The sequence below is a fragment of the Cricetulus griseus genome, assembly GCF_003668045.3.
Source record: "Cricetulus griseus strain 17A/GY chromosome 1 unlocalized genomic scaffold, alternate assembly CriGri-PICRH-1.0 chr1_0, whole genome shotgun sequence".
Taxonomy (NCBI): domain Eukaryota; kingdom Metazoa; phylum Chordata; class Mammalia; order Rodentia; family Cricetidae; genus Cricetulus; species Cricetulus griseus.
The window spans coordinates 49,478,947-49,503,375 of record NW_023276806.1 but is presented as its reverse complement, the minus strand read 5'-3'; the positions used below and the strand labels follow the sequence as shown (position 1 = coordinate 49,503,375).

Here is a 24,429-nt window from a genome sequence, read left to right as displayed (position 1 = left end):
TAAAATTAAAGGCTGCTGTGAGCTGATTTTCCACATGTCCCTCACTTTATAATCCCAGCACTCAGGAGGTAGAAGCAAGTGGATCTCTGTGAGTTTGAGGCCAATTTGGACTACAGAGCAAGTTCCAGGCAGCTAGGGCTACATAGAGAAACCCTGTCTCAAAATGCCACAAAGTCAAACCAAACCAACAAAACAAACAAACCCCATTCTTTCTCTAACAGTTCATCTCTTAAGTCATGTTTTGTTTCTATACAAGTGAGCTAATCTGTTGTCCTGGGCAGGCATGAGAGTAGACAGAGTTAATATCAGACAGATTCAAAGAATAACTTCTAGGAGTCAGGCCCCACGAGAGCCTGACATCTGGCTAGGTATCTCCAGTTAGTCACTGGCCTTCAACCTCTAAAATCCCTTATATTTGGTGAGGGGTCTGAACCTGCAGAGGCTGTCCCAAAGTCAGCTTAGAAGCCTTTTCAACTAGAAGTGGAAGGCTGCTACAAAAATATGACACAGCCCGTTGTTTTCCAGTTTGGGGGTAGGCATGCCGAGGGCAATCAATCACTTGCTTCTTAGCAACACAAGATGAATGATGTTTAAACTAGGGAGGTTCAGGAGATAGGTTTCAGTTAGGATCTGTTACTATTTTTATATCTCATTTGAAGAAAGAATATCCTTCCAATGCCTATAGCAAAACACAATTTGCTTAGTTTTTCAGGCTCATAAAGGGACAGCCACTGGTCTCGGTGAACTATATCTTATTATCTATATCTGACGTAGAGGAGCCTCTGGATTTAGACTTTTGAACAGGTGCTGGAGTAAGAATTATGGAGCTACTAGATTATTTTCTACATAAGAACCCCCCCCACACACAAGGCTGCGGCAGAATTCTTTGGCCTGAATATATGCCCTCAAATTCAGTTGAAACTGATTCACTAATGTGATATTAGGGGCGGGGCTTTCACAAAGTGATTACATCATTTGGGTCAGAGACCATATGAATGAACTGGAGAGAAACTGTTAGGTCCTGTTTAGATTTTCATGGTGAGGATGCAAGCGGCACCATCCTGGAAGCAGAGAACAGCCTGTTTCTGACACCAGTCTGCTGATTACTTGCCCGAAATATCAAGAGTAAATTTGTCCTTTACAGAACACCAAGTTTCATGAATTGTTTTTTTGCATGTATATGTGAAGGTCTATATGCATATGTGTACATTTGTTGGTCAGAGAATAATCCTGGGTGTCATCCTTAGGTATAGAATCCTCCTCCTTCAAGACAGGCTGCTCACTGGCTTGAAGCTCAACGATTAGGCTAGACCGCCTGGCTAGTGAGCCTCAGGTATCCTCCTCTGTCTGTCTCCTGTGCTGGATTCTGAGCATGCCAGCACACCCACAGGCCCTCATACTGGCAAGCAAGAACTTTACCAACTGAGTCATCACATGTTTTTTTACAGCAGCAGGAACTAAGACAGATATCTGTATGTATTAGTCAGCTTTTCATCACTATTGTGAATACCTGAGATAACCAATTTAAAGATAAAAAAAGCTGGGTGGTGGTGGCACACACCTTTAATCCCAGGATTTGGGAGGCAGAGGCAGGTAGACCTTTAAGTTCGAGACCAGCCTGGTCTACAAGAGCAAGTTCCAGGACAGCCTCCAAAGCTACACAGAGAAATCCTGTCTCAAAAAAACAAAACAAAACAAAAACAACTAAACAAACAAAAGATAAAAAAAATATTTTGGGAAGCTGGAGAATGCTTAGCATTTAAGAGCAATGACTCTTCTTCCAGAGGACCCAGGTTCAATTCCCAAGCACCCACATGGCAGCTCACAACTGTCTGTGAATCCAGTTCCTGGGCACCTGACACCCTCACACAGGCATACATACAGGCAAAACACCAATGCACATAAAATAAAAATAACTAAAAACAAAACATAATTTTGGCTTACAAATTCTGACGGCAGGTTTCAGTCCATGACTGACTGGCCACATTGCTTTGGGTCTACTATGGTAAGGCTTTGGGTCTAACAGTGTAAATAAAACTGTTCATCTCACTAGCCAGGAAGCAAAAAGAATGGGTGATGTCATACCCATTCCATCCAATGGCACACCTGGGTCCTTCCAGTGACCCGGGAACCTTCCATTATGTCCTACCTCCCAAAGGTTCCAGTGCACCTCTCAAAAGTGACATTAGTCTTAGCACACGGGCTTTTGGGAGGATATTCAACATCCAGACCATAGCAACTTTAGACATTAATGACAGCAGGGTGCAGTGTTAAGCCTATTGTCCCAGCTACTTGAAAGACTTGAATCAGGATGCCCTGAGCCAAGAAGTTCGAGGCCAGCTTATGTAAGACAGACCTTGTCTTCAAATGGCTTGTTTCATCCTAGGAAACAGGATCTAATGAACTTTTGCTATTTAACCAAAAGAGGCACAAGACTACCAGAAAATCTTACATTGTAATTGACTTTAATGATTATTGCTCATCTGCAAGGATTAATATTGCATTCATTAAAAATCATTCAATACAAAATGAATATTTTCCTCCCAAGTTGGTCTCCGCATGTTCCCTCTGATGCCAGACATTTTCCAGTGTCCTTTGTTACATGGCTTGACAGAGACGAGCCCTTACCTATTATTCCTATGGACACAGTAATAGACACAGGACCAGAGGGCAGATTAAAGGGCAGCAAGAACTGGGCCCTTCCCTCCAGCAGAGCTCACCAGATGGATACACTGTTGTTGGCCAAGATAAGTCCCTACTGAATGTGGTGTTCTGACTGGCTGGTTAAGTGCCCTAGGAAAGGGATCTTCAAATGTTAGCATATATAGAGAAGAAAGCATGATCACATTGGCAAGGAGCAGGAAGGGACTGGGTAGGGAGAAATGGGTGAGGAAAGGTAAAGAAGTTTTGGCAAGATAATTGTTCCCTGCTAGGAAGGTACAGGGTAAAAGCTTTCCTTTCTTGTATTTCTGTTTTTGATGCCTGTTTCTCTGATCAGTGGAAAGAGAGAAGTGAACATTTCTAGTACCTAGAATTAACGCATAACCCGTCTGTCTTTGAAGGATCACAAGCTAGAACACGTTGAGGACTTAAAATCCTGGATAATTATATACTTAAAGCTTGTGAGCATGAAGCTCATTCAACCATGCAGAGCTGGCAAGCGGGCTGAGTGGCCTGGGAGTAAATCTCTCATCGTTAGAGGGCCTCTTGGAATTATCTTGGAGCGTGAATCAGGATGTACTTTTTCTACCAACTCTTCCTTAAGATCTCAGTTTATAATTTTTTTATTTATTTTTTGTGGCAAGTGTCAATCAAAAGTGGCACCATGTCTATAAAACTAACACCAGACAAGGCCTACAGTTCTGGACAGATTATATAGTTATCGTTGTTTCACGTTGGCCCAATTTATTTCTTCCCATCTATACAGACTTCCCTTCAAATAGTTTAGGTTGCAGAAGCACAGCTGCCCACAAGTTTGCTCTTAAAGGATAAGCCCTAAAGACAGGGCTCAGTGTTTTATACTGAGTAATGGCTCAAGAAATTGGCCGTCAGCATAAGCTGCATGAGGCACAGCTAAGAAATTTTGCTTATGGCTCCAGTTCGCTGATGCTATAATAAACTATGGGCTGGAAACACGAGGGGCTCATCAGAGTTGGAGACTAAGTATTTTTCTAGCCTCAACTCTTCACACTTTGCTTTAAAGGTTCAAAAGAGATACTGGTAACCATCTGAGCTGTTCCTCAGTGTTAACACTAAAAATTTTCCTTAATTAAGATACAACAGAAATAAATGCTAAGGGACGAAATTCAACTTGATAGAATGCAGTTTAGTTAAAAACTAGAACAACGAGAGACTGGTGGAAGGACTGAACTACAAATCCAAGTAAACCTACTGAGTTTAACAACACATCTCTGCGCCAGACATGCCACCTTAAACAGGAAACAGGGCTTAGAGGTTCTAGGGGAAGTTGACATGCACCACCTACGTCTAACCTACCTGGCTGGGAAGTACCACCCTGGCTCTTCTGAAGAAGTGAAAGAGCACTAGTTCCAGCCGCTAAGAAACTGGCTCTTTTAAGGCAATTTAGACACTGCAGATTGTTCCACATAGACGATACCTTAGCATTTTTGTTGTTGTTGTTGTTGTTGTTGTTAATAAGGTAATTAAATATAACCAAAGTCCCCAGAAATGGTTAAAGAATTAACTTTCTGGGCTGCAGAGTTAAACCCTTCTTTAGTGACTAGGGTGAGAAACCTTTGACCTCAGCTTCACCTAAAGAGCCATGGAGCAAGTTCCTGTGTGGTCTGCAAAACTTGAATGATGAGATGAGAAAACAAAATGAAATTATAGAAAAAAAATCAAAAAGAAAGTAATAAGAGGAAAATAAAAGTTATCTTAAAAAATACTCTATTAGAGTTGGGTGGTTCATGTGGACTGGTCACTGTAATGCGTCCATTAGTATCTGAAAAGAGAGAGATGGACCAGTTAACATCCTTTCTACATGAGAATCAAGGGATCAGCTACAGCATCTTCTTTAAGCTTCCTCTCAGCCCAGACTGGGGGTATTCCTACATGAGTTCCTGCTGGGGTGAGGCTCCCCTTCTAAAACTTTAGAATACTCTTAGTTCTCTACATTTATTGGTAGATATACAATTTCTCTCCCTTGTTAATTTGGTTTTCTGCAGGGTTGGGGACTGAACCTAGGGAGTGCCTCATGATGCTAGGCAAACGCTCTAAAACACTCTGGCCATTACCCTGCTAATTTGTAGTGGTGGCCTTATACTCTTTAATATCAGGCATGACTCATCTTCACTGAAGAAAGCTGGCTATGCTGGCTGATTGGGGAAAAGAGCTTTTCAGCGCCGACTTCCAAGTTACCTGTAATAATTAGGTTTGAATGGCCCATTTTTGTTGAGTCCCAGATACTTTGCTTGGTCATCTGTCAGCTCTGTCAGGTGGGCATCAAATGATGGCAGGTGCAAGCTGGCCACATATTCATCTAGGAAGAGAAAAGTAGCAGGGGAGCAGGAGACTTGTCAGATATGCCCCCTAGGGTACAGCCTCCCTCTCTACTTTCATTTGTTAAAACTATTTAGGAAGACAACAGGAATGGGATAACCCTGAAAAATTCACAACTTGAAATATTTGCTTAATTAAGAAGACTTTCAAAGCTGCATTTCTGGGAAATTACTTTAGTACCTAAAAAGGGCACATAAAGGGTCATCTAGCAAACGGGGTGTTTTATATTTCCCCATCTTTTTCTGTCAAATTTTGGTTTCACCTAAGTGGTTACCATGTCATATACTACACTCAGCTTTCTGTGGCATGAATCACAAAGATGATTGCAGTAGGCTCAAGAGAGCCTACTATCACTGACATTTATTTAAGATAGGATTCCTAAAGTCACAAATTTTAGGCTTATGGATTTCTAAGGCACATGTTTAGAATTGTTCCATAGATGAACTTCTCTAACTTTTATGAATATAATTTTTTTTTTAAATAAAATCTAGAGGCTAGAGACCTGGCTCAGCAGTTAAGGCACTGGCTGAACTTTCGAGACCCAGGTTTGATTCCAAGCATCCATGTGGCAGCTCAAACCATTTATAACTCCAGTTCCAGGCACTCTGATACCCTCTTCGGGTTTGGACAAGCAACAGGCATGTCTGTGGTTAGATATACATGTAGGCAAAACACCCATACACATAAAAAATTAAACAAACAAACAACAAAAAATTCAAAAGCAATTAGAGGTAAGCCATTTGATGAAAACAGAGTAAGAATTAAAAAAAAATTGTTTTAAATTTATGCATCTTTTCCTGCATGTCTGGATGACATGTGTGCCTGTTGAGCTCAGAAGAGGGAACTGGGTCCCTTGGAACTGGAGTTACAGATGGTTGTGAGCTGCCACGTGGGTGCTGGGACCTGAACCTGGGTCCTCTGCAAAAGCAGCAAGTGCTCTTAACACCTAGCATCTCACCAGCTTCAAAGTTGTGTTTTAGCTTAAAGCCAGCCATTTGGACTGGCTAGGAGTATGGGTTGGGTACCACTATGCAGAAAGGCAAAGGACTAGAGATGGTTTATGCCACATGAGCAAAGTGTAAGTGAACCTATAGAGGTACAGAAGGTTGAGAAAGAAATAATACAACTTGTTTTGTTTCTCTCACTTTGGTCTAAGCTGTACTTAGTTACACTGGGAAGTCTACTGAACTTTGCAGAGGTACCTGAGATAAGAGAATCTTCTTTATTTAGCTCAGGTTCTTACTACAATTCTGTAAAGTACACAGTATTATTCTCATGTTATTACTCACAAAAATGGAGACTCATGGTGCTAACAGAAGGTCTTCTGAGGCCAAGCAAGCACTAGAAGAGCAATCAGAACCCTGACTCCATATATAATGCTTTTTAGGAAAGTCATTTTACAAGACCATGCAGACAACTAGGATCAGTGACGGTTTCAGTTTTTCGCTTACCCATTTTCTTAGGAAGTAAGTACACATCCTGTTTGTAGCGTCCCTCAGGTGCATTATAGAGTTCTATCAGTGCCAAAGCCTAAGGTGGGGAAGAGGGCCAGAGAACAAAGCATTTCTTAGACACAGGTTTAACAGTGCTTTAGGATAAGCATGACAGTAATTAATCGTCTTGAGAGCACCCAGGACTCTGCCCTCAGATAAAGGCTAGCTAATATAAGAGGAAGTCATGTTTTTGTTTAGTTTCTAACAAAAGTACAGACTAAATATAACCAAGTTGGAACACTGTAACTTCAGCTGAGTGGTCATTTCAGAGACACAATCACTAATGCCTCTTCACAGGAGAAAGTGTGAGCTTGAACTACTCAGGACATGGAAAAAGGTAACAGGTCAGTAAGAATGCACAGTACACTCAGCTTCACACACTGCAGTGTAGGAAAAGCAGGCATTCTGCCACATACCTGTGTTGTAGCTGTGATGGAAAGAACAAAGGTAGGGACTGTGGAGCAGCTCAAATTGAGTAAACGACCCTGGGAAGGGAGAGAGAGATGGGATGAACAGCTGCCTTCTTTCAGGTTCACATGGTACCCAAGTCAAGCAGACACAGGAGAGGCTCTACACCTCTCTGTACTCCACTTGGAGAGGAAGAATTAGTTTCTTATCAGGACTTCAGGCTTTACACACTTTACAAATCTGTGTGAAGGTTGAATGAAGTCAGCCAAGGGCAGGAAACAGTGATGTACTTAGCAAAAAGGAGGTTTTTCTGGAATGCTTCTTTTTAAGGAGACAGACAATTGGGGAAACACACCTTTATCCAAAGACAAAAATTCAGGGGAACACAGGCCCTCATATTCCCTACTACCCTTCCTTACTCTGTGGACCTAGTACCCTGCCACAGTCTTTGATGTGTGTTACCTCTGCGAGAAGGACGACCCGTTTGCCATCAGGCCAAATGACATGGTCCACCTGAGAACGTACTCGCTCCCATGTTAACTCTGGAGTGCGGAGGCTGGTCTGGAAAGAAGAACACAGTTTGTGGTAGCTCTAATGAAATGCAGAGAAAAGCGTAGCTCTATAGAGAGAGACCTCACCACATCGATTTCTGTGTTGGAGTGGCCCATATTGCATACGATGCAACTATTTTTCATTCGGTCCAAGTGCTCCCGTGTCACTACATTCTTATTTCCTAAAAGTAAAGAAAAGTGGCTGAAGAAAAAGATGCTGGGCACAACAGCACCAGCTACTTCCAGCTAGAATCTGGGAGATATTTGTTACCATTAAAGAGTTTGCAGACATTGTGAGAAAGATGTGTACAGCAAAAGCTTGAGCTCAATTATTTGGGTTTAAGACCAAGCAATATGAAAAACCACCAAGGGAAAAGCTCTTTCCTTTGGAAAATGTTAAAAGTTCTGAGAACTTACTCTAAGTCTGAGACTTCATACTGAGCACAGGTCTTACCTTCTATGTCCCTTTTGAGATTCAGCCTGAGAATTAATTTTGCTCTACATGTACCAAAACACTGATACTCACCTGTGCAAGTTATCACAACATCCACCTGCCGGATGACTTCATTTAGCTTCACCACCCTGAATCCATCCATGCTGGAAGGAAAGAAAGCAGTACTATAAGCAAACCGTGTGACTGTGTGTGTGTGTGTGTGTGTGTGTGTGTGTGTGTGTGTGTGCGTGACACTGATAAAATTTTCTGAAATGGTCACAGAATTAGACAACAAAATCCCCTTTTGAAGTAAAAGCTAATGCTATCTTCCAGAAATGTTAACTAATAAGCTATACTAAACTACACATTGGCTTCTGCAGACCCCAAGATTCTACACAGGAAGAAAAAATGTCAAGAGGCCTAAAAAAGCATAAAGGCCCTAGAATTAGTATGAAGGGAACAAAGCCACATTACTTTTCTCTTCCTGGGGGATGTCTACAAAAAAACAAATGAGTGATTCAACCATCCGAAATATGAAGCACCTAATTCAAATCTAATAGACTATCATTACTCTATCCTTACCAGGCCTGCAGAGCACAGATGGGGTCAATCTCTGTGATGTAGACAATTGCTCCAAGGGCCTTGAGAGCAGCACAGCAGCCCTTTCCTACCTGCAGAGCACAGGAAAGGCCAAGTTGCCAGGTCTAACATGGTCATTGGGGGCAGACAAGCTTTTGAGGAGGTAGGAATTAGCCTTCTTTAAATTACTTATCATTTAAGTGAACATTCCAGCCTCAGCTGGAGTAGAGAGAAACCCAAACCAGGTTGTAAACCCTAATTAGTATAATTTAGTAGACATGCTGTAACAAGAGTTGGGGAGAGGGAGGCTTTGGGTAAGGGTTACCATTATGGAAACAAGATCAAACAAGAACAAACAATTCTGAGTTCTTACTCCATAAAAATCTGGTAAACTTGCTTGCAATGTGTCCACTCAATAGCCAGAAGCCCAAGAACTTCAGTGGATCATTGCTGAAGACAATAAACTCCCTAGAACTTACTCCAGCTTAGAGACATTCAACTACAATGTCATGTCAGTGTCTCCATTCGTATGCAAGTCATAAAATGGGGAGAAATGCTACCTATTCACTTGAGTTATATTTCATAAAAGTTTATAACTGGGGAGGGCAATAATGCTGACATCAATCAATAAGACAATCTGGTGAAATATGAAAATTCAATACATCCTATACCTTTAATTCATGAATACAAAAAGGACTTTTGCCACCATTTTTAAGCACAGTATTGAAAAACATACTTTGATTAGTTAATGTTTCAAGATTGTCTCCTTTACCCAATGTTTCTATTAAGCCCCTTTAATAAGAAAAAAACAAGAGACATGGGGCCCAGCTCTTTACCTCACCATAACCACACACCACCACTTGTTTCCCACCAAACATCACATCTGTGGTCCTCTTCAGGCTGTGGAAACAGACAAGGGCTCAACTCAAACATTATTAGCAACTCAGTCCCTTTGTACCAAATTAAAGCATAGGGCAATGCCCAAAGAAATTCAATTGGAAGCTGGCTGAGGTCAGTGTGAAATGGGCCACTTTAGTAACATGTAAAGGAGGGAGACCACAGAGGCAAGCTGCAGGTATCAGATTAATACTTCAAACAAATCCCACTGGTCCCCTGCAAGTCTGAATACACACATTTCAACATACCCATCCAAAATGGACTCTCGGCAGCAGTACAAGTTATCAAACTTCTGTTTGGTAACAGAATCATTGACATTCATGGCTGGAACACAGAGCTTCCCAGCTTTGGAGAGCTGATACAGCCTAGAGGGAGAAGAAGCCACAAAAACAAACACACACCAAGTTAGGTGATAAAACAGTACACAGCAAAATCTGCTTCAAGTTCTATACTACCCTCCTTAATGTTATTTATTGCCCAAGTCTTATTTATTTGGAAACATGATTATTTTCTTGTCTCCTCAACTCATTTTCTTCTATCTTTATCCTTTAATTCTGGAAGGAAAGTAAACATTTTTCAGTTGAAGTAATTTACTGCTTTTCCACAAAGGGAACATTATATCCTTAGGCCAGCATTTTTCTAACTTTAAACACTCATGTCTACTTCTGGTAAATAAAGATTACAATGATTTTGATGTGGTTTACTGTGTCTGTGAGAGCAATCACGTGCAATGTGCCCCCAGTAGAGCAATACTCCTAGATATCATTTAGTTATTTCCACCAAGCCAAGAGTATGTCTTCAGTTTTACTTTTTGTTACATCATATGTAGTTTTGCAATAGGCTTTCTCCTTCGTATTTAAAATATAAGATTATAATACAATTGAGTACAATTTTTCCAAGACTCAGTCCTACCTACACCCTTCCCCCAAATAGTTGATAATTAATTACTCAGTGAAATAAATGGGAGATAAAAACATGTGAATTAGAATCTGGAAAACATTTCTTCTAAGGTCACTTTGATTTGCAAAGTAAAAACTCAGTTTTATCTAAGGAAGACACTCCCACTTAGTTCTTTTAAGCCTGAAACACAGCCCTAAAGCCTAGGAGAGACCAGAAGAATCTGATGAGGCAAGGACACAAGGGGCAGCTACTCCAGAATCTGTTACCTGTGAACACCAGTCACGCTCTCTTCCACAATGCCTCGGATCTTCTTAAACACGTTTGGATACTTCTTATAAACCCAGTGGGTTAAGTCTCCCCCATCATCCAGGATCTACAGAACAGCCAGAAGACTTCTATGGGCATTCAGGCTGCTAGAGCTAGGGGGAACTTTGAGTCCACTTTCTACACTAATGAGAAAGCCCTGTATGCTTTGGAAGAGCACTTCTTAAAGCTCCACAGAGTAGGCTTAGACAGTGGAAATATAGTTAAATCTGTTGGTGTAAAGTGGTTAAAAGAATTCCTAAATGTGTTCTAGGCTACAGTAGAAAGCTTTTTTTTTTTTTTTTTTTTTTTTTTTTTAAAGATTAGCTCTTGTTATGTTGCTCAGGCTGGTCTAAAACTCCTGAGCAAGTACTCCTGCTTCAGCCTCTCAAATGCTGGGATTACAGGCATGCACAACCATGCCCAGCTACAGTAAACAAATTTTACAAATCATGGACTCATTTTTAGCCTGGTTGAAATATATAGCTCCTTTGAATGCAAAAGGAGAGCTGGAGTAGGAAGGAAAGAAATAAGACTCCTACTCCAAAGAGGGGCCTCATCCCTTCCTTCTGTTTACTTTGATGTGATTTGAGACATGTGTCCACTTAAGCTAACCCTTCCCCCACCTTTCCATTGAGTATTCAGAGCGCTTTTTCCTTTCTTCCTTTCTTTCTTTCTTTTTCATTTATTTATTTTTTACATTTTTTGGTGTTGGAGATTGAATCCAGGGCCTTGTGCATCTCAGACCCATACCAAGTAGGTATTGTGTTATAAACACTTTAGCAATAGAGTCAATAAATAAGACCAAACATACAAAAATATACTTAGGGAACCATGCTTTAAGGGAGAAAAGGAAATAAATCCATAGTCAAAAGTATTGAATGGCATGAATTATTACCATGTTAGCTTGCCACCCATCCATGTTGACACAGCGGTCAATGCACCACCAGAAATCATCTTCTGACTCGCCCTTCCAAGCGAACACTGCAACTCCTATGGAGACAGAAATAAATCAACTAATTTTCCTTTGAGGTGTCCCTTAACATGAGCACCATTTTCTGAGATCCATGTGATGAACGGAAGGCAAAACAAACAAGTCTGAAGAGGGAAACTTAAAGAGTAAAAAGTAAAAGCCAAATTAGTACTTTTATTTCAGAAATTGAGAAATTAAGAGATTTTTGTTTGAGAAGTATCTTGAAGCCAGAAAGGCCAATTTTACACTTTATACTGCATCTTAAGGAGGTAAAATGAAATATGTATAACAAAGCTCCTTCTACAGCACTGGACATCAGCAGACATCTCAAAATAATTTAAATGTTCAATTCTAGGACAATGAGGAAGTAAACTTACTTCTGAAAATGCAATGTTTAGGTTATAAAAATGCATACATACTAAGATTTGGTTCACCAATATAATGCACAGGGAAACAGCTTGTCAAATCTTTGGTTACTCTGAATTTCCTAAATCTTCTATAAACACTTATCAGAAAAGAATTAGACAAAATTCTATATATAGTGTGAATTTCTAAAGATCCTAGGAAGGTGGAAGGTTCTCAAACTTCATAGCGATGTTCTTCTGAATATTTTAACAACAAAAATTTATTTTATTTTTAATTAATTAAACTTATCAGCACATACATTTTACTGTACTACTGAATACCAAATAAACAATTAACTATCAATATAAAAGACATTGTTTACAGTGTTCTCTCAAAACTGATAAAACTTTTGGGGAGAAAAAGACACCACTGAACTCACAGTTCAGTATTTTTTCTCTCATCAATTTAACATTAGAATTGGGCATTTCCGTGTGTGTGTGTGTGTGTGTGTGTGTGTGTGTGTGTGTGTGTGTGTGTGTGTGTGTGTGTGTGTGTGTGTGTGTATGTGTGTGTGATACCTTGATTTTAGCATAAATTTCTTCCTGTTCTCCTCACCCCTCTGGTGGTGCTGGGATGGAATTCACTTCTGTGCTGGATGCCAGGGAAATAGTCCATCACTGAGCTTCATATCCAGCTGTGCTGTTTTAAGACTGCCCAAATTTATAGTTCCCAGACATAAATGGCATAATGACAATTCTGGCATATATTTAATTACCTGAGGCAAAGCTGGTAGGAAAAAAGTAGAACTTACCAGCTTCAGCCAGTGCTGCAGCTACTTCATTCTGAGTTGAATAGATGTTGCAAGCAGACCAGCGGCACTGGGCCCCCAGGGCACAAAGTGTCTCAATCAATACCTATATGGATATACAGAAAGACAGGGTGAGGAAGAGTGGGGCTACCCAGGTGCAGGGGACAAAAACCTCAGCAAGAACATAGTATCTATAACTTCACAGCAATTGGCCCTACACTGGAGAGTTATACAAAGGTATAATTCAGCTGTGTGGCACAAAGTTACCTAACTATATATGAAAGACATGCTCCTAAAAGTCTTAAAACATTTTTATAATAATCATTTTACATCCTCCTCAGGCAGATGTGCTAAAAATGGGTTTAGTATATGAACAAAAGCAAAACATGCTACACCATTGTTTGAACAGGGGGTTCTATTCTATCTAACAGCAATTGGACTGGCTAGGTAGGAAGGAAAGGCATGTTTATTTTTAATAAAAAAAATGTTTTCTTCCCTTTTTTTTTTATTAGAAGTCCCTCTGTTTTCTTCCGACAAACTCACCGCTGTCTGGGCCGTGATGTGGGTACAGCCCACTATTTTAGCACCAGCCAAAGGCTTCTCTCCCTGAGCACGTTTCCTGAGTGAAATCAGAGCAGACATGTCTGTGGAAGAACAAAGGATCTGAGCCAGGTCCACACTATCAACACCATTCGATCCTGCCCAGCCACAGTCAGGGTTGGGTCTGCTGAGACATGGTGAGATGTGGTAGAACATGCCAAATGTACTTTCCTGATGACTAGAGGCTTCTCCAATGGCGTAACTGGAGAGTTATAATGTAAGCAATTGGCAGGTCTTGTTTCTGCTATATATACACAAAGGTCTGATCGGAGAATGAACCAAACTTTCAAAACTGGTCAAAGTAGATACAGTGAATCTCCCTAATCATAAAGAGGAGAGGGAAGCAGTTATGGACAGACTTCCGTATGTCCTCATCAAACCAGGAGGAATGACTGACTTCACTGGAAGACACTTGCAGCTATTTTTATCTGCTGTCTTACCCTAGCCAGTCAAGCTTGCCATATGGAACACACCTTCAATATAAAGAAACAGGAACAGAGACCCTTGGGAGTAGTGTAGTAGACTAGAGAAACTAAGATTCAGTTGGTTGTCACTCCCCTTTATTTTGTTCCAGTAGAGGATGCCTGGGACTTAAGGAGACCCAAGGCTTAGCTTAGAACCCTGCCACATCAGCTACTTCTGGGAAATCTGGCTCTCTGGTATTGGCAGCTACAAAAAATATCCCATATAAATAACCACTATGTTGTGATCCAACACTTGCTGACTACTCCCTGTAGACCTGTGAATAGGGTGTCATGATGAGGAAAACAGAAACCACTCTGTAATTACCATACACTGGGAAAAGAAAAAGGGAAAACAAACACAAGTATCCTAAAGCTCAGTTTCCACATAGGGAGAAGTGTTTATCCAAAGAATGAGAAACTGTCTTTTCCAGGACACTTAAATTGCCCAGGTCCTGATAAGCGGTGCAAAGGGTGCTTCTGGTACCCTGCTCCTTCTTTACCTTGCTCTGCAATCTCAATCTCCCGGCGTCCAAACTCTGCCTGCTTGATGTTCTTCACACAGAAATTGCTGCTGCCCTTCGAGTTGGTTTGCTGCTTCTCTCGGGGGGAAACCTCATCATCAGAGCTATCTGTGTAGGATGCAGCTAGAGCCAGCAAAGAGAAAAGCCTCATTGGTTCAAACTTCACTGAGTGTAGTCCCCCAGGGACTCTCATTTAAATGAAGAGAACACTTTTAATTGCAGGTCCTTTTACGTCATTGGTTCTGCTCCTCCAGGCTCTAACAGCTGGTGTGAATGAAACTACATCTCTTAGCACTGAAGCTCTTTCACCTATCCTAATGACACTGTGCTACTAGTGTCTGTGATAAAAGAAAAACAGAGCCTAATCCTATACCGCCTGTGGTGATCCTACATAACAGTTACTTGGCCCATCTGGAATGTAATCAGATCCCCCAGAAAGTAACAGGGATAAAGAATGCTATTTCTATAAAGTACTGGTTCTCACACTTACACATCTATCAGAATGACCTGTTAGTTAAAAGAACAGATTGCTAGTTTCCTTCAAGCACAGGTCACTTCAAGATACCTTTTCATTTATGATAGCCATTATATTTGGTATTTTTTTCTTGCATGTTTTAGCCCCCATAGAATTTTAGCCAAGGTTTCCATTTGGTAGGTTCTGGGAGGTACTCAAGAGATGGCATTTCCAACAAGTTCCCAGGTACTGCTTCTGAGAACAACTGATACAGATGAAAGCAATTCTTAAGGAATTTTATACCAGGCTGTGCTCAAGGAATCCAGAAAAGGACTGAAAACAAGCAGATCTTTCGGACAACTTTGAAAAACAGTCTATCAAGAAGATAAATTTGAGATAAAAACTTCACATAAAATCTAAGTTCACTCTTCAGACAGATATATAATAGGATCTACAATCACTCATTACTTTTCCAGTCACATCTTTCCTCTCTGAACCGAATGTTTTCCTGGTCAGCATTCTGGCCACTGGACTAAGGCTCTCTTACTGACTTCCACAGATATGTCCTCCAAAGGGGCAGAAGTCCAAGCAACACAAACATTACTAAAGGCCATTTTCTCTTGAAGTTCTGGTAGAATTCTGCACTGAAACCATCCATTTTCTCCACTCTGACAATTCAGTTCTGTTACTAAGCTTTTAAAAATGTTCTAATGGGTTTCTATGAGATGACCATCAAGACCTTTGAAAACTTCACTCTTTCCATCTCTTTTTTCCTTCTAGAACTCAACTTTTTTCCCACATAAAATTTCCTTGTCTGTTTAGCTATGACTGCTCTGCTTATCACAAATTTAGTTTGTCACTTCAAGACACCTTTTCATTTATGATAGCCATTATATTTGGGATTTTTTTTCTTGCATGTTTTAGCCCCCATAGAATTCATACAACCATTTATTTCAGTTTACCCTGTATACCTACATTTGTTCTTGTTTGCCTGTTCTGTCTATATTGGTTGGGTTATCAGTGGCACAGGGAAGAGATAAAATTTGCTTTTTTACATTTCTTAAACCTCACATCCAGCCCTTAAAGTTAATAATACAATGCAAACAATACTGGTAAAAGACAATGAGGGGCTTTTCATACAAATCCTTCATTAACTTTAATAGCAATCTGGATCCTGGGCAAGCCTCTTAATCTTTTAACTATTTCTTTTGTTGAATGATGAAGGAGTGGCATCAGATGCCTCTAATGTTTCCTCCAGTACTAATTTTCTATGGTCCGAAAGCTTTTGTGAGTGTATGTTTGTGTAGAGAAGTCAACCTCACTTATTTCATTGCGGGTACCATTCATCTTTTTTCTTTTTTTGGCATAGGGTCCCACACTGGGAACTGGAGCTCACTGATTAGGTTAGGACAGGCAGCTGGCCAGCCAGTGAACTCTAGGAATCTGCTTGTCTTCCCAGCACTGTGATTACAAGAATGTATCATCACACCCAGCTTTTTAGGTGGATGCTGAAAACTGAACTCAGGTTCTTGTGCTTGCAGTAAGTCCTTTACTGACTGAGCCTTCTCCCCAGCCTCTCAACAGCCTTTCCAGTTACTTTCTAATACCTTCTCTGTGGCTGGGACAGCCACAATTTAACCATAACAAAGACTTTCTACAGATGGCTAAGACAGGAGGGGAGGGGATTAGCTGGAACCACATTACAGTACTTAACAGGAAGCCATGTCAAAATAAAGGGTAATCTTGTAAATAAAAGGAGATAAAATCCTTGTTTTATTGTCATAATTCAAGCAGTCTTAGTGACAAAAAGAAAAACAGAGGTGGAAGGGTATATTTAATACAAAGAACTTATGTTTAAAAGTACATTTCTTTTTAAATGCCAGTTCTGAAAGCCAAAATACCACTGATTCTCTCACTTGCTAATGTTGACCAACTGGACAATGGTCACAGACCACACAGAAACAGCGTGGGGTAAAAAGTCTCAACAAAATCATCTTTAGCTACAAATCTTGCTATGATGGATTTTCACATTCTAGATAAGTGAAGAACACTAGGCAGTGAACAGGAAGAGAGAGAGGCCATGAAGTTCACACCTACCTGAACTGTAGCTGTCTGTGGAGGACTGTGAGATGGAGCGAGATAAAGATCTCCGGCCAGTCTTAGTAGGGAATTTGGTGAACTCTTGCATGTCATCAGCAAACTGGATTTGCTAAAAGAGAAAGATAAAAAGCTGAAAACTTAGTATATGAGAATTCCATGGGTTTTATTTATCATGTGCATACACATGGAGTCAGAGGACAAATTGTGGGAGTCAGTTCTCTCCTTCCACCATGTGGGTCCTGGGGATAGAACTTCAGTTGTCAGGTTTGGTGGCATCTTGTTGGCCCAACATTATTTCATTTTCCAAGGCCATACACTAACTTCCCTAAAAGTCAACATTACTATGTAGTTCCTACTGTGCCAGTAATTCTCATTAGAAAGGAGGTGGGAAAGAGGCTGCTTTCTGACCTCCTTTAAAACACCAGCTACGTCACTTTCCAATCATTTCAGTAAGACTTGGGTTGGAAGGGGAGGAGGGTAATTCTGAAAAGCCAATTTATTTTAGTAACTATGCAATTTACTGAATTTTCTTCATTTCATTGAGTTTCTCCCTTCCCTTTTACATAACCTTAACACACTAACCTCTTTACCCCTTCACCCAGTTCTATCAGAAAACAGATGCAATCTCCTATCTGTTTTTTGCCCTAAGTATAATTTCTTGTAGCATATTCTTCTTCTGAATTTGGCTTTGCTTTTGGGTAGAATGCCTAGCAATGGCAAAACACATTACAGTGTTAATATCACAGCACAGCTATGTACCTGTGTTCCATAAAACCAATGTAATACTGTTTTCTATATCCAGTAATTAAAAATATGAGGGAACTGATGAAAGTTTAAAAACAAACACTAAATCTTCTATTAATTAAATTCTAACTCATTAGGATGAATTTAAAGGAAGAACATAACAGCAAGTTTTGTTTTGTTTTGTTTTTTTCTGAGACAGGGTTCTTCTGTATTGCTTTGGAGGTTGTCTTGGAACTCACTCTGTAGACTGGGCTGGCCTCGAACTCATAGAGATCTGCCTGCCTCTGCCTCCAGAGTGCTGGGATTAAAGGCATGAGCCACGGATGCCTGGCTATAACAGCAAATTTTAAAGGTCTTTGTAAGTAGAATAAATCAGAACTAGATAATTTCAGGGTCCTTTTTTTTTTTTTTTTCCCCTCTCTTTTAAAGACAGAGTCTTTTAAAAGACCTAGGCTAGCTCAGAACTCACAATTCTGCATCAGACATTAGCCTGGTTAGGGGTATTTGTATGTGTTACATACACTGCAGAACACACGACCAATGGCTTTAATAAACTGAAAATAGTTTGCAATCAGTATTATTTATAAGCAAAACAATGTATGAAAGCATGGAATTATATGGCTTAAACCAGTGGTTCTCAACCTTTCTAATGCTGTGACCTGTCTCTGCCTCTGGAATGCTGGGAATAAAGGCGTGCACCACCATTGCCTGTCAGGAAATGCATACTATTATAGGTGAAAATCTTTCCTACATAATATAAGCAGCCTGATCATTACCACTTTAAAGCTAGAAAGAGTAAGCTAGGAACTGGAGCAATGACTTGGTAGTTCAAAGTGCAGGCTCTTCCAGAGGACCCGGTTAGATCCCCAGCACCTATATGGCAGCTCACAACTCCACCGCCTAAGGTAGGTAATCTGACTCCCTTTTCTGGTCTCTGAAGGCACTGAACTCACCTCATGCACACACACAGGCAAAACACGAATCTACACAAAATAATAAATTTAAAAGAGTAAAATCTACATCAGTTACAGCTGCACAATCTTCCTCTTCTGATATATCCACCCTTTTCTGGGGCAGCACCAGATTGCAGTATAAGAACCAACCACTGGCCTGTGGCTTTGGCACAGGCAGTTAGTATGAACAAATGAAAAACAGAACTGGTAAGATTCTAACATCACAAAGTAGCAAACAAAGGAACACTGGTTTGTGTTTTCACCTTTCTTTATTTGTGTGTGTGTATTTCCAACTTCCTAACTAACATGGTTCCCACCAAGAATGAATGCAGAGAACAGAATCAAACAGCAGGGCAGAGAGTATATTTGTTTAGAACCCATCTTGGTTCAACATCTAACTGGGGAAATTTTTTCTGTAGGCAACTCTGACATAAGGAAGGGTGAGAGTCCATAGCCTGTTTTATTAAGCTTAAAAACATTTACTTAAGGTATAAAGAACTACACATCCAGAAACAAGCCAGGACCTCATGCAAGCAGGAAGGCATTTAATAAACATCTGCAGAATGAATGAATCTTTAAAACTCCTTTCTTGTATAATATCAAATCAAACTTCAAAGATAAGTGATAATCACAAATCAAGCTGAGCCAGGATATGATTGACAAGTATCTTCATGCAGACACTTTTTACTTATGTGTTAAAACCTTAATTTTAAGTACCTTAAATATCAAATGCACAATTAACTGGTTTTCAAAAAGAACAAACACAAAATGAAACCCTCAACTCCCTGAGATGGTCAGCATTTGCCTTCTAAATAGGATTTCTAATCACTTGTTCACATGACTTCTCCAGTCAGCAAGAAGCAAGTCAAGGAGAGTTGACCAAAGTAATGAGTTTCAACCTAATATGCAGTTACTTTGGCAGTGAAAAATGTGCAATCAAGAGCCCACCAGTGGCTCCTGACAGCTTCCAGAGGCAGCACTTCCTCCCCCAGTCTTCCTGTTGTTGGCATGGGCAGCCTTTTCGGAAGTGCTCCCTTCTCCAGGCTGTCAGATTCCCTCTCCTGTTCATCTTTTTTCAAAAGGTCTGGGCATGTTTCCAGATGCCACCTACACGGTGGTGAGGTGGGGGAGGGAACAATTAGTAACATTTGCAGATTTTTAGATAAAAAATACAGAGAAGCAGTTGTAGCAAGCTAGAAATATTTCTTCAGCAACCTAAGAACTGAATTAATAGGCATAATCTCTCCTTGTGTTAATAAAGCTCATCAGCAGCCTAAAGCTTAGCAAGATCTTTCCTATCTAAAAATATTAGACGGTGGCAAGCAGCTTACCACTATGTGCAGTCCACATTTGAAGTAGGCAGTGTTAACTTACACCATGGCATAGAGGATATGTATATGTCTCATGTATAAGATGGACCAGCAGCATGCAGATGCATGTTAACCCTGTCCTTTCTGCTACCCTGAACTACAAGCTGCAGAGACTCATCTCACAGCAGCTGCTACAGAATGCTGTGGCCCTGCCAGTGTCGTCCAGGAGTCTAACTCTACAGCTAGCAGCTGTTTTTCCCCCTTGGTGGAAAGAATCCTTGCATGCTCTTCACCTTTATGCTGTAAATAAGGACACCACTGGCAAAAGCAATTTCTGGATTCATAGTTTCTAGCAAAACCAGATCTAACGGCAGCTTTCTGTTTGGGCTAGACTCAGTGTATTTAAGTGGAAAAATATGCTAATTTGGATAAAAGAAAATCCAAAGACGACTGCAAAAGTGTAGTATTACTTTTTATCATCATGATTTTACTGTTGTTTCTCCAAATCTAAAAGTTTAAGAAATACTAATTCAAACATAAGGTAGTAAGTATAGGTAAGGGAAGAAAGAAAACTAGACAAAGTACTATACAGTTCCACTCTCATACTAACAGCACTGAGAAAGGCTAGGTTAGATCAACAAATTTTCCAAACAGCACATCCAAATACCGATGTCTTCTTGCTGTGTCTTAAAAACCCAATTAAATATCAGGCCAGTATAGTGAGCTATTTTAAAGCACTACTTATGATGGGTGACTGACTTCTGTCTAACACTGAGGAAGCTCCTTTAGGAAAAGTTTGACCCAGTAATTTGGGTACTTTACATATTCCACTTAGAGGTGGGTGTGGTGACAGAGTAAGCTACAAGAATGGTACAGAACTTACCAAGACAAAGGGAACACAGGCAACCCCAAAAAATTATAAATCTCAAGAGAAAAATAACTAATTGTTTGTCTAATTGATCTTAATTTTTTTACCATCAGAAATTGATTTTACTTCTGAAAATGTATGGCCTACATACTTAGAAGCTATTGCTCAGCTGCCCTTCCTCCTTTCCATACCTTATTCAAATTTCCCTTCTTTCTGTTGAATTAAAAGAAATTAAAAGCTACCAGAACCATACTATGACCCTATGGTTAAGTGACAATGATCAGGACAACATACATAGTGCATTCTATTCTTTTAGTCAACACAGTCACCTTAGGAGAGATATATGTAAGCAATAAGGCTCTCTAAAGTCTGTATATGGCTCTGACTCCCCCTGTAATGCTAACAGATGGCTCTGTCATGAACTTTCACTACTCCTCTATAAACCATGCTGGCTACTGTAATACACAAAAAGACTGAAGTCTATTTGTTGTATCTTTAAAATCCAATTAAATTTCAGACCAGTTTGAGGTGCTTTTTTAAAGCAAATTTTCAAACAGCTTAGTAGGTATAATGACTCTCTTCTATGCCTTACCAAGATAGTGTTTAATGTGGGTCCTCCAAAATATAGAGGTTAGGCTAGACATCTTATTAGCTTTGTTATTTCACATGCCTAACAGCTTTTAATTTCCTCAGAAAGGGTTCCTCCTAAGGGTGAAGAACTAGACTCAAAGGTAAACAGCAAGTACTAGGAAAACAAATCATTAAGAAAGCATACCTGAGGGGCTGGAAAGATAGCTCAGTGGTTAAGAGCACTGGGTACTCTTCCAGAGAACCTGAGTTCAATTTCCAACAACCACACAGTGGCTCACAACCAACTATAATGAGATCTGGTGGCCCTTTCTGTACTGCAGGCATATATGCAGAGCATTATATACATAAAAAATAAATCTTAAAAAAAAAGAAAGAAAGCAAACCTGAGATGTCATGGAAGGACTAGTCTTTCTTAATATTGAGATTATTTGAGAGGTCAGTATCCTCTTTTGGTTTTCCAAGACATTTACAAAACATATATATTCTATCCCATTGCTTTCTCTGGCATATTGTGCACAGAATTTTGCTGTTTAGAAATTATGGGTAACATATTTCTTAGGTAACAGCACTGAGACAAAAAGACTATCAGCAACTAGAAAATTCAACAAGGTAATTATTACTAAGATGTGCATTAAAACACCTCCATCTTTTCTAATCCCTTCCTTCGTGTCTTCCTGCTAATTCTTTCTTTTAAGAGTCTACTCCCAGGCACTCCTTTCTCAGAGTCATGACAGTCAACCCAGACAGATGCAGCCCCTTTTCTTGACTCCTAGCAGAAATCACTCTGATTTGCATTCTAGATGTATCCAAAGAAATAACAAGAAACACCAATACTGTGGAACAAGAAATACCCCTCTACTTCAATTAGATAAAAATAGTTTCCTAAAGAAGGGTCTTTTCTTTCTAATACCCCGACCTCAAATACATCCACCAGAGAATAAGGATCTAAAAGGATCATCTTTGGGCTACAGAGCCAAACTTGAAACCTTCAGCCTCTTCTTTCATTTCCAGGTACAGAAATCAGTTTTCTTTTGGATGCTTGTTGTCTTCCTTCTGTCTCAAGTTTCTTAAGTTCTCAGTCTCCCCAGATGGGGTCTGAGTTTCTAGAAGGGAGTGGGTGGGAAGGCTGACTAATCACAACACATATCTTCTTCCACTTAACCCTTCTGTGTCTCAACAGTCACCAATAACACACACTACTAGAATACAATTCCACAGTCAGACAAAATATTCCTTCATGGGATTCAATGTGATGCTGTCAAGGCTATTTGGTTTCAGGAAGGAGGAGGTACTATCAGGCTCACACAGCCAAGTCACTGAAACCGTAAAAGACAACACTTGAACAATTCCCAAAGTACAATTGGTTTCATCATCAGTCACTACCCCCTTTCTTCAAGAGACAACTTTTCACTGGCCTTTATCATCTCCCGTAAGAGCTGAAGTCAATCAAGGAATTGCCAACTAGAGGTAAATTTAGCAAGTTGATGGTTTTTTATTTTGTGTTTTTTGAAGGAGATGTTAAGTAGCACGGGGACAGGCTTCTTAATCTTCTAAAAACAAAAACAAAAAACCCCACAATTTGCAACCTAATGTAAAACACATTCAGACCAAGTTTCCATGTCTACTTAGCCTGCTACTGTCCAATTGCCTTACCCTCAGATCATGCTAGCCTACCCTCTCCTCACTCTGAACTACTGGCACTTCTGTATTTTAAAATAAAATTAGCACAGGTGATTGAAGGATCCTGGTTCATTAGAACACGCCTATTACTTAATTAACATGTTAAAAAACTCTACCCACTCTCTCCCAGCACCACTGCGCTTTTATTTCCCCAAATTTGTTATCTTTCTAACACGAAAAAAATGTCAGAAGAACAGTACAAATAAATATTTAAATACTCTCTACCTAGAAATGAATCTTTAAATTTTTCATGTGGCGCGAGCGCGCGCACACACACACACACACACACACACACACACACACACACACACACTCTCTCTCTCTCTCATACACATACTCATACACACAAACACTCACACACACACACACACACCTTCACATACTAAAGTAAAAACAAAAAAGGTTACAAACATGAAAATCCCAGTTAGTTCTTTGGAATGCATTCAAAAATAAAGAGTAAAGACACTCTCCTACCAAATCCGAATGCCATTATAAAACTTAAGGATAATAAGCTAGGTGTAGTGGCGCGCATCTTTAATTCCAGAACTTGGATGAGGCAGATGGATCTCTGGGTTCCAGCCAGGTCTACATTGTGAATTCCAGAACAGCCAGAGCTGTTTGTCTCAAAACAAAACAAAACAAAAAGACAAACAACAACAACAAAACCCCATAAGAATGTTAATAGTAATTCCACAAATTAAAAAACCATTTTACCTATTGCTACTGTGTATGATGTGCATGTGGGGCAGGGCAGTCATGTGCCATAGAGCACAGTAGGGATTTATGGGATTCATTTTTTTCTCCTTCCATCTCCATGTGAGTTAGGGTAGGTGAAGCTCACAGGCCAAGTAGCAGTGAGCAAATACTGAGGACTGACACCTGTGGCTGTCCAGTGACTTCCACACCTGTGCACAGTGCACACAAACACAAAGGTAAAGAGATTTTCTTGTAGTTCTTTTTGTCCTTACAGTACATTTCATGAAGGATTTACAGTCCAAGTAGTGTTTACTGGGAGCCTGCGTAACCAATTTGATACATTAGCTTGGATCTGCTGTTTTAGTTGGGTTCATTTGTTTTTCTAAAGATTTGTAATGGTTTGTTTCTGTCCTCTTCAATTTAATCTTATTGGTGCATAACACTGACATAACTCAAGCTTTACATGTGTATCCAGAGTCTCATGTCTATCCACACTATTTTCAGTGGCTTTTCTATATTTTCATGTTGGCTTTCTTCCAGCAAATACACTCTCATTTTCCTGCTCTTACTTTTTCAAACGATATCAAGCTAATATATTCTGCCTTCTACCCTGGAAGTAATTTTATTTAGATTCATAGAGCGTGTACTAAAAATGAGGTCAGAGGAAACTTATGTCAGCACACACCTGTGATTCCAGCTGAGGCAGGAGGACCACAAGTTTCAGGCTAGCCTGGGAAAG

General features: G+C 40.0%; 1 protein-coding gene across 3 annotated transcripts in view; it reads right to left on the bottom strand.

Annotated features, from left to right (window-relative positions):
- Positions 1–2,448: 2,448 nt before the first annotated feature.
- Positions 2,449–24,429, bottom strand: part of Ahcyl1 (adenosylhomocysteinase like 1) — a 35,709-nt gene continuing 13,728 nt past the window's right edge. Inside the window, exons 2-17 of one of the 3 annotated variants that reach the window (XM_027395457.2) lie at positions 16,846–16,957; positions 14,274–14,417; positions 13,253–13,353; positions 12,713–12,815; positions 11,482–11,576; positions 10,547–10,653; positions 9,629–9,745; positions 9,320–9,383; positions 8,487–8,575; positions 7,998–8,068; positions 7,559–7,653; positions 7,383–7,481; positions 6,929–6,997; positions 6,471–6,549; positions 4,879–4,999; positions 2,449–4,462 (exon numbers count right to left, since the gene is read on the bottom strand). In XM_027395457.2, the coding sequence (XP_027251258.1) occupies positions 4,456–4,462; positions 4,879–4,999; positions 6,471–6,549; positions 6,929–6,997; positions 7,383–7,481; positions 7,559–7,653; positions 7,998–8,068; positions 8,487–8,575; positions 9,320–9,383; positions 9,629–9,745; positions 10,547–10,653; positions 11,482–11,576; positions 12,713–12,815; positions 13,253–13,353; positions 14,274–14,417; positions 16,846–16,957 (1,473 nt within the window). In that variant the 3' untranslated portion in view covers positions 2,449–4,455. Of the gene's footprint in view, positions 4,463–4,874; positions 5,000–6,470; positions 6,550–6,928; positions 6,998–7,382; positions 7,482–7,558; positions 7,654–7,997; positions 8,069–8,486; positions 8,576–9,319; positions 9,384–9,628; positions 9,746–10,546; positions 10,654–11,481; positions 11,577–12,712; positions 12,816–13,252; positions 13,354–14,273; positions 14,418–16,845; positions 16,958–24,429 lie in introns of those variants that run through there. The other 2 variants (XM_027395456.1, XM_027395458.1) reach the window with 2 other exon arrangements.